Source organism: Sabethes cyaneus, chromosome 2, assembly GCF_943734655.1.
Source record: "Sabethes cyaneus chromosome 2, idSabCyanKW18_F2, whole genome shotgun sequence".
NCBI lineage: Eukaryota > Metazoa > Arthropoda > Insecta > Diptera > Culicidae > Sabethes > Sabethes cyaneus.
In genome coordinates, this window is record NC_071354.1 from 181,820,051 (window position 1) to 181,833,070 (window position 13,020).

The 13,020-nt window shown below is 39.5% G+C and overlaps 2 protein-coding genes across 2 annotated transcripts in view; one reads left to right on the forward strand and one right to left on the reverse strand.

The window, feature by feature from the left end:
* The first annotated feature begins 31 nt into the window (after positions 1 to 31).
* The window catches only part of LOC128737532 (acireductone dioxygenase), a 389,037-nt gene continuing 376,048 nt past the window's right edge, over positions 32 to 13,020 (forward strand). The window contains exon 1 of the mRNA XM_053832199.1: positions 32 to 116. The gene's annotated coding sequence lies outside the window, so the exon portion shown is untranslated. The remainder of the gene's footprint in view (positions 117 to 13,020) is intronic.
* LOC128737527 (2-oxoisovalerate dehydrogenase subunit beta, mitochondrial) lies at positions 11,264 to 12,982 on the reverse strand. Its single transcript, XM_053832191.1, has 3 exons — positions 12,842 to 12,982; positions 11,752 to 12,655; positions 11,264 to 11,687 (listed from the first exon to the last, which is right to left on the reverse strand). The coding sequence occupies exons 2-3, from the start codon at positions 12,640 to 12,642 to the stop codon at positions 11,460 to 11,462; spliced, it is 1,119 nt and encodes a 372-aa protein (XP_053688166.1). The 5' UTR covers positions 12,643 to 12,655; positions 12,842 to 12,982; the 3' UTR covers positions 11,264 to 11,459.

A 13,020-nucleotide genomic window follows, 5' to 3' on the forward strand; every position in this document is an offset into this window, starting at 1 on the left:
TCCCATACATTTTTCGTGTAGCCAACATCTCATCTAGCCCACAACAAACTTTGCCTCGGACAAAATGTATTTGTGAGTAGCCCGCTCTAACTTCAGCCTCGGATGAATCAGTATTGGTAAGCTCCCGAACAAAGTTACTTTTTTGCTTTTTTTCTTTTTGTGTCGGACGTGTAGGAAGCGTAAAAAGATGTTAGCTACTTCTTTACCCTTCAGTTTCATACGCCTGGGGGCGGATAAGCCAACTGTCAAACAGGGGGCTTTTTATTTTTTGCTGGAGCAGCATATAGGAAAATGAACTCTCACTATCTGCTTGACAGTTGGCTTAACCGCCCATTTCATATGTTGGTTGACATATAACTTAAAATCTGGCATTAGTTTTCAAAAGGTCGCATAATGCACACAAAAGGGATGATTATGCGACCTTTTGAAAACAAAAGCATGAAAAAGAGATTTTCTTTGAGCCTCCTTTAAAGTCTTGCTTATACAGTTTTTTTACGAACGAATTTTACGAATTTACGAGGGTATGAAATGGGGAAGGCAACTACGAAGAAGCGCCCAACATAGCTCTAGCCATCCCAAGCCCCTACCTAGCGCCTCCACGTGGCCATACCTGGTAACACTTCAATTTGTATAATTGAATAGCCAAGCTAGGAGGTGCGGGGTCGTGCGGTTTTCAGTTCCTAACCTTACAAATGTAGTTTTAGGCAACCATTAAACCACACGACTTTAATTTCAAGTATTATATGATTTATACTAATTTTTTTTGGCAAACTAATCTATTTTCAGAGAGCGAAATAAGGCGCTATATCCTTGGCCAATTGCAGCCTGGCTTCTGGTCTAAATGCCATTAGTTCATCCCTGAGGGTCCGGAGTATCACTTAACCTTTATTAGCAAAGATACTCCCAACGACTGTAAATAAATCATTATCTATGTATATGGGAAGCGTTTGGTACGGGAGGTCCACGCTTTCTTCCTTCCCTTGATTTCAAGGAGTTTGATGGAATTAGGTATTTTTTCTAGTTCCACTTGATTCCTTGGAATTCTCTCTGCGGTACATGCTGCGCAGTTGGCCTGGCCGTTGACAAGAAAAATGATTGATTCAAGTAATCGTCATTTTCCAGGATGCCTTCCAGAATTGGCTGCGTTAGTGTGAGATTAGATTAGATTAGATTAGAACGAATTTTACGAATTTACGAATTTTTTTACCGTCTCTTTCGTTGGCATCCAGCTTTCCACGAGCGATAATGGCGGTTATTGAGCACATGTGGGCACAATCTTTTGACATTTATTGCAGGAGCGTCGAATTCGCCCTGACGGAGTTACTATGGAAACATCCATGATTGTTTGTTGTTCTAGTGTAAAAATGTAAACATTATTTAATTTTGCGGGTCAGCAAAATCGTTTCAAAACGATAAAACTTGGGAAAAAAACACTAGCATCACTTGATGCAGTCTTCGCGCTACGTCAGAGTAGGTTGCTATAAATTTAGCAATGCTATAAATTTACTTGTATATTATCTAACAACAGCGCCAGCGCAGGTGAGCGGCGTTCTCGCGCAGCGACTGGTGTTTGAGTCTTGGCTTAACGCCTGGCTTAAGGAAAAATTTGAAATAATCGTTTTTATTGACGATGCAATGAAGTTTCAGTGTTACGTCTGTTAGTCTGTGGTTTTAGTTCTTATCGGAACTGTGATTCGATGTAGCCATTTTGATCGAGTAGAATTTCGAATACACGTTTAGGAATCCGTGCTTAAAGCAATTTTTTTAATTATACTGCCCAGGTAACCAATAAGCATTTCCAATGCAATTTACATGCAAGCCGACAAGCATTTAAAAGTCGTCGTAAATGCTACTTTAATGCTATTTGGCAAATAATGCGGCTACTTTACTGCTAGTCCCCTTATAATGCTGCCCAAGGTGCTGCCAATGCTTATTTGCGGCTAGTTACCGGCAAAAAAATTACATGGAATTGCGGATGCCAATTTGCAACAGCTACGCAGTCAAAAGGCAGCAACTTGCAGTATAAAGCAAGGATGCTAACAGTAGAATCAATATATATCCAGCTTTTTACGCGCTATAATGGTGGCCGCTATAAATTGTGTTCGTAATATGCGAACAATCTTTTTGACAACTCTGCATACATCAAAACTGGGCACTCTTCTCCTGTACGGCAGTGTTGCTCTTTCTTTCGTTTACGCAAAAGAAGGAGAGCAATAGTTTTGTTTACATTTCGCACATTTTTGCTTTCCTTCTTTGGCGTAAACGAAAGAAAGAGCACGGTAGTGTTGCAAGAGAAGAGTGCCGATGTATGCAGAGTTGTCAAAAAGATTGTTCGCATATCACGAATAGAGTGACTATATACAGAGTGGCGACATGTCATCCCAAAAGTATGCAATGCTCTAGCAATGCTTATTTTCTTTCTCTTTCCTGCATACGCGTTGGATTAGTCGTTTGCTCGATTGGAATGACACTGACAGATAATTGGGTTGTTTAGTGCATGAGAAATGTCTCATTTAGACACATTTATGCACGAAGAACACTTCCAGGAACATATAACAAAATTTATTTTTGCATTTAAATTGTCTACAGCTTCGATATTACAAAAAACATTATTTTAAATTTTTATTAAAAGACACTCGCGTTTATATAATGACGTTCGTGAGTTACGCTGAAAAACATGCATAAGACACGTAAGATGATTTCAACAGGGACATTATTTCATCACGGTGACATCAAGAAATGTCAAAATCTTTCGTAAACGCAGCGGACTATAGTTGATGTTGAATGTAAGGTTGTCACAAACTATCAGGGAATCAAGCAGTGAGTGTCGCGAATGGTTTTTCGATGGCATGTAGTCTTATATATTGACCTGGCATTTTAGACATTAAAAAAAATTTTTTTGACGTTTGTACAATAAAAAAAACCAAATGGTTTATGTTATCTTATTTTTTATGCCAATCTGCATCATATGCCATTAAAACCCATATACCGTTAAACAACCCAATTATCATTCCAATTTTGACATTGTCGCCACTCTATATATAGTCACTCTAATCACGAATACAATTTATAGCGGCCACCATTATAGCGCACTCTTAAATGATTCTACCTGTAAATAGGTCGGATTTAGTTAAAGCTAGGTTGAAACTACTCAAAATGCCCTTAAAGTGTACAAACTCAAACTTTGGGTAAAAATTTCAACCAATTTTGGCTACTTGCTACCGATAATTGAATTATTCTCAATTGTCGAATTTATTGTGCTTCCCGAGAAATCTTTCGTTTTTCAGCTTTATATAGTTGTGCGCAAAGGTAAATCATGTATTATTGACAGTGTAAGCACGAGTAAGTTTTCTATGTTTATGCTCTTATTCTTTGCTTAGATAACATTCGTTTTGTTCTATTACATACAGACTTACAAACAACACAGTCACAATGTTTTACGTTAACCGAAAATGATAAAATTTAAATGCTGATTGCGTTTGTAAAAAAATTGTGCATGTTTGAACGGGCAAACACGAAGCAAGCTACCCTAGCATTCAGCTGATGAGCGAGAGAGAAATATTGTTGCTTTTCTCATCACTCTTGCGTTGACAGTTTCTTACGAAATTTCGTGTGAGTGTAAAAGAGATACTTTGACTGCGAGCAACCAGAACAGAGCTGCGCGCAACTGTTAGGCGCACAACTAAACCTACGAAAGAAAAATTTTAGATAATAATCGCAATATTTATTCAATCCGGATTGGAACTGGATGAACTTTTTGTGTTCATTTGCTCCTATCTGACAGATAAAATTCATCCAGTTTCAACCCGGATTGAATAAACAAATTCGACATATGACAAATAACGCAATTTTAAGTTCCTACTACCAATTTTTTGGTTGAAAAACTACTCAAAATCTGAGTTTGTACACTTTAAGGGCATTTTGAGTAGTTTCAACCTAACTTTAAATAAATCCGACCAATTTACAGGTAGAATCATTTAAGAGTGCGCGTAAAAAGCTGCGGATAGAATGCCAGTGTCGCTGTTTTTCTACAGGACTCATTGTGGTAAACAATGTGTAACATTGTGATGCTAACAATCTGTATCAAGTCTGTGAATCGGGAACTTCATTGTCAAAGTTACTCATTGTTTTTTATCTGTTCTTTATCTGTGCACTGGTTGGCGCTGTCATCAGTCCCTGTGTTTTCATGCCAGTGAAATGTTTTTGAACGTTCTTTTTCTTTTCGTTCGGATGAATTGAATCCAATAACTGCGCCCTTTTACACCAATTTGAAGCAAGCGAAGTTTTCCATCACATTGCTTGGCAGCCATATTTCAAATTTTAAACTGGTTGTCAAAGTTTGACAATGAGATTTTCCTTTTGATGAAACTCAGGCACACACACAAATGCATATATAATGTAAATACCACCCCATCGACATCTCTATATCGAGCTGCAGTAAACGTCAGCGACAGCATGTCCGGGGCTCAAAATTTGACAGCGGGCCCAAATCAGACTGCTCGCAGATGAGTGAAACGCAGTGCTGACATGCTATCTCATTTTCGCACACACGAGATGTTGGCGGCGAAAACATGGTTGTCTGCCAGGGGCCTGGTAAATACATTATCTGAACATGTGTGATGTTTACCAGTATAATCAATATATATACACGGAGAATAAAAATGTAGTTTCAACCATATTTATGGTTGTTTTACGCACAAACAAAAATTTCGTTTTGTTTCAAACTGAAAGGTATGATTGAAATAGAAATATTTATTGTTATATCAATGTTACCTTCAAATTTGAAAATACTTTTCTTTTAATTCAAAACTGTTATTTTCTTGATTCAAACAGAATCTCGTTTTGAAACAACAATAATTTCAGGTTGTTATAAAAATATTTTATTGAGGCTTAAAGCAACAATCATTTTGTTTGACACAAACTGGAGCTTTTTCGCTCCGTGTAGAATGCCAGTGTCGCTGGTGTTTCATGGATATTTTGGTGGCAAACATGTTGCTGGTTCGTGTCTTGGATACGGGAACTACATTGTCAAATTGCCCAATAGAAAATTTTCCTGCCGACGAAATACCACAGAGAACAGACATCCATTCAGGAACAAATTTTTCGGGAATTCTTGGATAAAATTTCAAATTAAAATCACCTAATATGCTATAGTGTCACCACCAGGGCTTCGACCGATCCTTTTTTTCTGCCGCAGTCCCACCAACGCGCATTCAAGTTCACACCGTCCGTTTAGTGATGGAATACGAACGCTATGCATAACACAACTGGCAGTTTGCTCAGTCAAACGCCGATGGCACGCAGTAGTATGAACGGATTCTAAAGCTTTTTAACATTTTCGTTTCGATCAAGTTGCCTTTACCGTTTGGAGCAGCGAATGACTGCAAAACAGTCAAATGACTGGCAGTCACCACGCTTACGAAAAGCAACCGCACAATCGTATGATTCAATACTACAAAAAAAAACAACCACTACATGTGCATGGAAGAAGTCGGTCGGACTCCGTCCAATACAAACGAATATTTTGCTTGCGTCCGACCGACGTCCGGGTGACGAACTATTACTGTGAGCAGCCGATTTGGAGACAAAAAGAGAAACGAAAAAATACGTCACCGTATGCTTCCAGTCAGTTTGCAGTTTATATTCTCAAAGCGCAAAGCAAAACGGGAGATCGACTGTTTGCTTTTGCAGAGATGCCGCATGAATTGTAAGACGGCAGCAGCGCAAGCGGCAGCTTGACTGAATTGAAAAAACAGTCAAATGATCGTTCAAAAAGCGGAGTTTGAATGCGGAAAGTTCGCATTCACGGCAGTCACATTCAACTTGCGATCCCTTTTCAAGCCCTGGTCACCACCACTATAGTTTCCCAACTAAATGATTCTTTTGATTTGCACACTGACAACCATTGGCTCCTCTGGCGCTAGTATATATGGACTACCGTGGACCCCCGTTCGTTTGACCATTTTTAATCTGAACACTTTTTAATTTGAACCCCGTTGGTTTGCACGACGTGCAAATTAAAAATGGTTCAAATGTCATTCTCAACATGACATCATTTGTTCGATTCGTTTGTACTGACCTAGCGTGTTTAATCGGTTTCACATTTCGTTTTCCTAACGATTAAGAGAGAAATCCGATCGGAAAATGCAATATTCGCACTTGCAACTGCCAACTAAAACAAACCACCAAAACAATAACAAAGATCAGGGCGGCCAGTTCACACAGGTTTCAGCATATTTCGGGTTACCAGTTGTTCAAATTAAAAAGTAACCCCGTTAGTTTGCATGAGGAATCGTTCAAACGAACGGGGGTCCACTGTATAAGCGTAATGCTAGCGCCAGAAGCTAGCTGTTGTGAGTTTAGTGTTGAATTCTAGGTGCCTTTAGCGACATCATCACTATAGTTTCCCAACTAATTTGACATAAGTTTTATCCAAGTGGGGACCTTTTGCTTGGATGTCTGTTCTCTGTGGAAATACCCCAAAACGACCAAATCGGGTGATTTATCCTACGTGATTTACGGAAAAGCAGAAGGATTTTTTATTGGGTTGCCTTTTTAGTTTGACCACCCCCAAAGTAAATTGATATATACCACAGGCCCCTGGCAGACAACCATGTTTTCGCCGCCAACATCTCGTGTGTGCGAAAATGAGATAGCATGTCAGCACTGCGTTTCACTCATCTGCGAGCAGTCTGATTTGGGCCCGCTGTCAAATTTTGAGCCCCGGACATGCTGTCGCTGACGTTTACTGCAGCTCGATATAGAGATGTCGATGGGGTGATATACCAGGTATATGACAATGCAAGCTGTCATATACACTTTGCACTAACACATTTACACTAGTTCTGAGATTTCGAGCATTTTGTATGGAAAATTAGTTAATTTTTTAAAAAAATCGTTGGATACGCAAGATTTGTCTTTTTTTTCTTACAGCTTTTATGTTTATGCTTAGAACATTATTTCTAGTATGTATTTTCATGAATACAATGAAGTACAACATTCCAAATTGCAAGCAGAAATTTTTTTTGTCAAAGCGGTATCAAGATATCTCAAAGAAATGTCCTTATATCGCTTTCCTACAAGTAGTAAAACAAAAAAGAAATTCTTTAAAATGCTCGGACATGATTGTTCAATAAGCAGCATGAGCAACATTGTAATCCGCCCGCGATATTTTTCGTCTGATTTCTGGTAAGCTTTTAAAGTGTTAATTATCATCTAAGACAGTTTTGTAGCAATCTAAGATTACTTTTTATGGTTTTCTACGTAGTGTTGAGACAAGAGCATATATATCAAACAACGTGAGCGGGCAAATTTATGATAAAAAGGTATCATCTTGGAATAGTGACTTCAACTTAAGGATTTTCAAGCAGTAGCACAAGCATCTATTCGAATAAAACTATTTTTTAAAAGAAGACATCAGAGGCAGATATTCAAGAACATCATGCAAGCAAAATGTTGGACGGAACGTGTTTTAATTTAAGCAACCGTATACCGTATTGATCGTGAAGTATTAGAAACATTAATTCATTTTTCAATTGTACATCGAAATAGTTAGTCATCCATGTTCTCAAATTTTTTACGCATAATTAAAGAAGGCTACAAGTGCAAATGACTTAAAAATATATTCCTTACATTTCATTGTAAATGTTCAAATATTTCTCTGGAATAATATAGCTGCATTCATTAATTACAATTAATTTAGTTTTATTTTCATGCAAGTTCCACCATATTTCAGAACTATTTCTTCTTCTTTCTACACACACTAATGCAACCCTCGATGGTCACATACCTGGTATATATCAATTTACTTTGGACCACCCCATCGACATCTCTATATCGAGCTGCAGTAAACGTCAGCGACAGCATGTCCGGGGCTCAAAATTTGACAGCGGGCCCAAATCAGACTGCTCGCAGATGAGTGAAACGCAGTGCTGACATGCTATCTCATTTTCGCACACACGAGATGTTGGCGGCGAAAACATGGTTGTCTGCCAGGGGCCTGAGTTTGACAATCAGATTCCCGTTTCGAATCGATCACTCACACATAAGCGCATACAGTGTAAATACGTAATTTTCAATTGTGTGATGTTTACCACGCGCACTGCAGCGACACTGGCATTCTATATATATATTGATTCTACTTGTTTACCACGCGCACTGCAGCGACACTGGCATTCTATATACAGCCTGAATTCGTTAATTGGGCCACGACTGCACTCCCGCTGATTCGCTAATTGGGCCGACTGACAGTTGTTAGAAATTCTTAACTCGAAAATTCCATACAATTTTGACATTCAAGTTGTCACACAGCCCAATCCAGCTTTCCACGAGCGATAATGGCGGATATTGAGCACAAGTGGGCACAATCTTTTGACATGCATTGGAGGAGCGTCGAGTTCGCCCTGACGGAGTTACTATGAAGTATTCCACCACGCACACATATAAGGATTTTTTGACATTAGCTGAGGCCCTCGCTGAGGCTGTTTGCAGTAGGAATAATATCAAAAACATCAAATATCAAACTCCCGGATCCTCTCCTCCACTCTTCGCTCCCCTCTCACTCCTACATAACCGATCCTCAGCTAATGTCATTCTGGTTAGTGACGAAACCGCAAATTACTTCATGGATACATTCATGATTGTTTGTTGTTCGAATGTAAAAATGTAAACATTGTTCAATTTTGCAGATCAGCTAAAGAGGAACATAATTGAACGGACAACAAGTTTTATGGATTGTGGTTTTGCAGTTTTCGCAAATTTCAGGGAGAATGTCCAAATACGCAACGGAAAGTTTCTTATCAAGTCGAGACGCTGTTCGATAGCAAACTTGACAACGACTCGACCAGCATGAAGTTAATGTTTGTGTTAATGTGTAATGTTTCGAATGTTTAATTCGCACGATTGTGAAAAAGTATTCAGAGCCAGTGCCTTCAGCAAGTTATGACCGCAAACCACTATAAAAGTTTGAATCCGTTTAGTTATGTTCCACTTCAGCTGATCTGCAAAATTAAACAATATTTACATTTTTACACTCGAACAACAAACAATCATGAATGTATCCATAGTAACTCCGTCAGGGCGAACTCGACGCTCCTCCAATGCATGTCAAAAGATTGTGCCCACTGGTGCTCAATATCCGCCATTATCGCTCGTGGAAAGCTGGATTAGCGAACACCCAATTAACGAACCGCCCAATTAACGAACCACCAATTAACGAAACTTTGCTGTATTTTGATTATACTATGCTAACAAATGATTGATTTACTACTTATACTAATTCTTATTAGTTACCTGGGTGGGTACAACTTTCTGAAGGGTATTTACAGTTCGGTTTTGGCATTCAATACAGGTGCGGTTACTATGGAAGCCCCTTCCTATAGGATTGTTTGCTGGTTGAGTGCAAAGAAGTAAATATTGTATTGTCTGTTTCTTTGGTAACAAAACGCGCTGCTCACTTTTTTGATAGCTTAAAATCGTCGCAGAGAGAATTTGCTTGGCTGTATGTAAGTTATAAGTATATATTATGCTTGTCTAGCACGTAAGCTATTGATTTACTTGACAAAATAAACGATATTTGCCCCCGCGACGATTCTGGCGACGGTTTCGCCCGCGACGGTTATAATTCATCGCGTACGAAAGGGTGGGAAATTGATAATATAGATTTCGGAAATCAGCCGATGAGGAATTTATTTGAAGAGAACCGAATTTCTGTGGCCATCATTACCTTAAATAACCTCTACATTGGGTCAAAGTGACAATATTCCGGCAAAGAACACCCACAAAATTGCGGTTCCGTTCAACAAAATTCCGCTTCAGCTGGTCATCAATGTTTACATTTTTCCATTCAACCAGCAAACAATCGTAGTGGCTTCCATAAACCTTTGCACGGTGCCTAACGCCTAACCTCAACTCTGGTTTGACGTTTTTGTGTGTTTTGTTTTGATTCCCTTGGTGACCTAATTTTATTGCTAGTGGGTTAAGTAATCAAAACAAACCCCACAACACTGTCAAACCTGGGAAGAAAAAAGACGCACTGACATCTGCGTTCAATGCTTTATAGTAACCGAACCGCAGTAATCGCGCCTGCATTGAATGTCAAAACCGATCTATACCCTTCAGAAAGTTGTACCTTCAAGCAGCCATGATTGCTCGTGGAAATATGCGTGCATACCTACGTGCATACCTATAAAATGAATTTTTACTCGTCTGGCTGTCTGTAGGACCCCTAGACTGGGAAACTACTAAATCGATCGGCGTGGAAATTTGCATGCAGGGGTTTTTGGAGCCAGGGAGGTTCTTATGATGGTTTGAGACCCCTTCTCTTGCAGGAAGGGGGGGCTCCCATACAAATGACACAAATTTCTGCATAATTCGAGAACTAATCAAGTAAATGGACATTGGCGGAATTAGCGCTCATTTCGACTATTTCATTTCGTCGGCAAATTAAAATTTAATGCACGATAATGCATGGTATCTTATAACATAACTGTGATGCATATAAAAAATACTCTCAAGTTATCTAACTATAGTTTTTTCTTAAATTAAAAAAAACTAGCTTCTAGGGAGGGTTAAATCTCTTCTAAGAGAGGCTTAACCCTCCCTAGTTACGCCAAATAATACGAACACGGATCATGCCGTCCGCCATACACACTTCACCAGCTAAGAGCCGGGCTGGCTCTCGCCGTATCAAGAATTTCTCTCCAGTTTACTCGGTCCTGGGCTACTCGCCGCCAATTCGTTGCGCGTCTCGACACACGCACGTCACCTTGAAGAGAACGCAATAGTGCCTGCAACTCGTGGTTCATACGCCTACGCCACTCCCCACTATCCGTTTGTACTCCGCCAAAAATAGTCCGCAGCACCTTTCGTTCAAATACGGCAAGTATAAAGTATGTATGAAGTAATTTGCGGTTTCGTCACTAACGAGAATGGCCTTAGTCGGGGCTCGTTTATGTATAGGTAGCAAAGGTGAATGGAATATCGTTTAATTCGAACCTGCTTTTATGGACCAGATGCTATGACACCTCTAATCGCGGCGTTGCTGAGGTTTCGAGAAGGAAGTATAAGTATCAGTATTGGTGAAGACATCGAAGTTTTATGCTTCGCCAAGTTAAAATCAGACAAGAGTACAAGAGAGATTGTAAAAGGCCCAAAGAGTTAAGTGCATATTCGTAGTTACCCTAGCCTCGACTTTCTTAAGTCATAGTATTTATAAAATACTGATTAGAAAATGACCAAAATATGCAATAAAGGTATTAAAGATTTTCCTTTTTTGTTTTTATTCAGATCCTAAAGCTGTACTTGAAATTTTTACATGTTTCTTATAGCTATTTCTTAGTCCTTAACCGAATAAATGCAAAATATATCCCTGAAATTTTAAAGTGAAGAGTCACTGTTGGCACTGTTTGGCCAATGGGGAAGACAAATGTTGATTTTTTAATGAAACGTATCCGTTACCCTCAATAGTCTACTAATTTCTTAATTCCCGCCAAACAGCGATATTTATCGGGAATATAGAACGGTTCGAAAACGTGTGGGAAAGGAGTATCCCAACCAGTAACACGAGTAATCGGGGCCTCTAAATGAAGAAAACATTCTTCCTGTATGGTTGCAGCTAGCTCGGCTCCGAATCCATTGGTAAGTGGGGCCTCGTGAGAAATCAAAACTCGACCTGTTTTCTTTGCCGACTACAAAAGACAGTTGTTATGCACACAAGATTTCAATAGTCTATAAATTTAATCAAAAACTTACGTTGCAAATCGTCTCCTTATCCCAAGGAAGTATGGACACCAAATCGATGACCTCGCAGTTGATTCCATATTGTTGTTTTGCCATATTTGCCACTTCCAGTAACACATGAACCTGCGTGCCCCAACCGATTAGAGTTACGTCAGTACCAACTTTCAGTATATCAGCTTTTCCAATGGGACACTCGAAGGCTTCTTCGGGAACCTCTTCAACGGCAGCCCGATAAAGGGTTTTCGGTTCCAACACGATACATGGATCCTTTTCCTTTACGCAGGATAGAAGTAATCCCTTCGCCATATTTGGTCCGCGTGGCACAACTATCTTAAGTCCAGGTGTGTGAGCAAAGTACGCTTCAGGGCTCTGCGAGTGATAGCATGCACCATGACCAACGGCTCCACAAGGAGCCCTGAACACAAGAGAGCCACAATCGAAGAGGTTTCCACTTCTATACCGGTATTTAGCTGCCTCATTTACAATTTGATCAAACGCAGGGAAGATGTAGTCAGCAAACTGAATCTCGGCAATGGCGGTCGCCCCAGTGCTGGCCACACCGATTGCAAATCCTGCTATTCCCTGCTCACAGAGTGGAGTATTGAAAACACGTTCTTTTCCAAACTTTTTTTGCAGACCCATCGAACAACGAAAAACGCCTCCAAAGGCAACATCTTCTCCGAACACCAGCGCCGATGAATCCTGATCCAAAGCAATGTCCATCGCATCATTAATAGCCTGGAACATATTCATCTTCCGGGTCGCCCCTTTCACCGGTGCTTTAGAATCCGGTGTATACACAAAATGCGATGAGGCACGCGATAGATTCAGTATGACTGAACCATTATTAGGATTCGTCAATGCTTTGACTAAAGCAAAATCCGCTAATTTTAACAAACTCATCGTATAACCAGTTCTGTAATGAAACCAGTGCAGAGAGGGATAATGGGTTATTCACTTTCAAATGAGCTACAATCATCAATTAGCAATAGTTGCGAGTTTGCCAAAAGAATTCTGTGATGCACAATATTATTATGTAATTTAATTGGCACTGTTTAGTCACTAGATTTAGATATTAAATAGCATTCAGTTTCCTACTTACGCATATAAGCCAACGTTTGTCCAATCGATTTAACTCTTTAAGAAAGTATGTAAATTTATTCGATGCTTACAAGGCACTATCAATGTTTAATCAAGAGTATCGTTTCGTATCACTTATCAGTAAAGTTTCCTCAGTTTCCTCCACGATCTGCTTTTTAATCGTTTTGTTGTCAACGTTAA

Bases quoted from the DNA above. Each gene is read 5' to 3' on its own strand.
- LOC128737527 (XM_053832191.1), bottom strand. From the start codon at position 12,642: ATGAGTTTGTTAAAATTAGCGGATTTTGCTTTAGTCAAAGCATTGACG. The intron at 11,688-11,751 runs GTAAGTTTTTGA...TGTCTTTTGTAG, and splicing joins ATAAGGAGACGATTTGCAAC to TCGGCAAAGAAAACAGGTCG.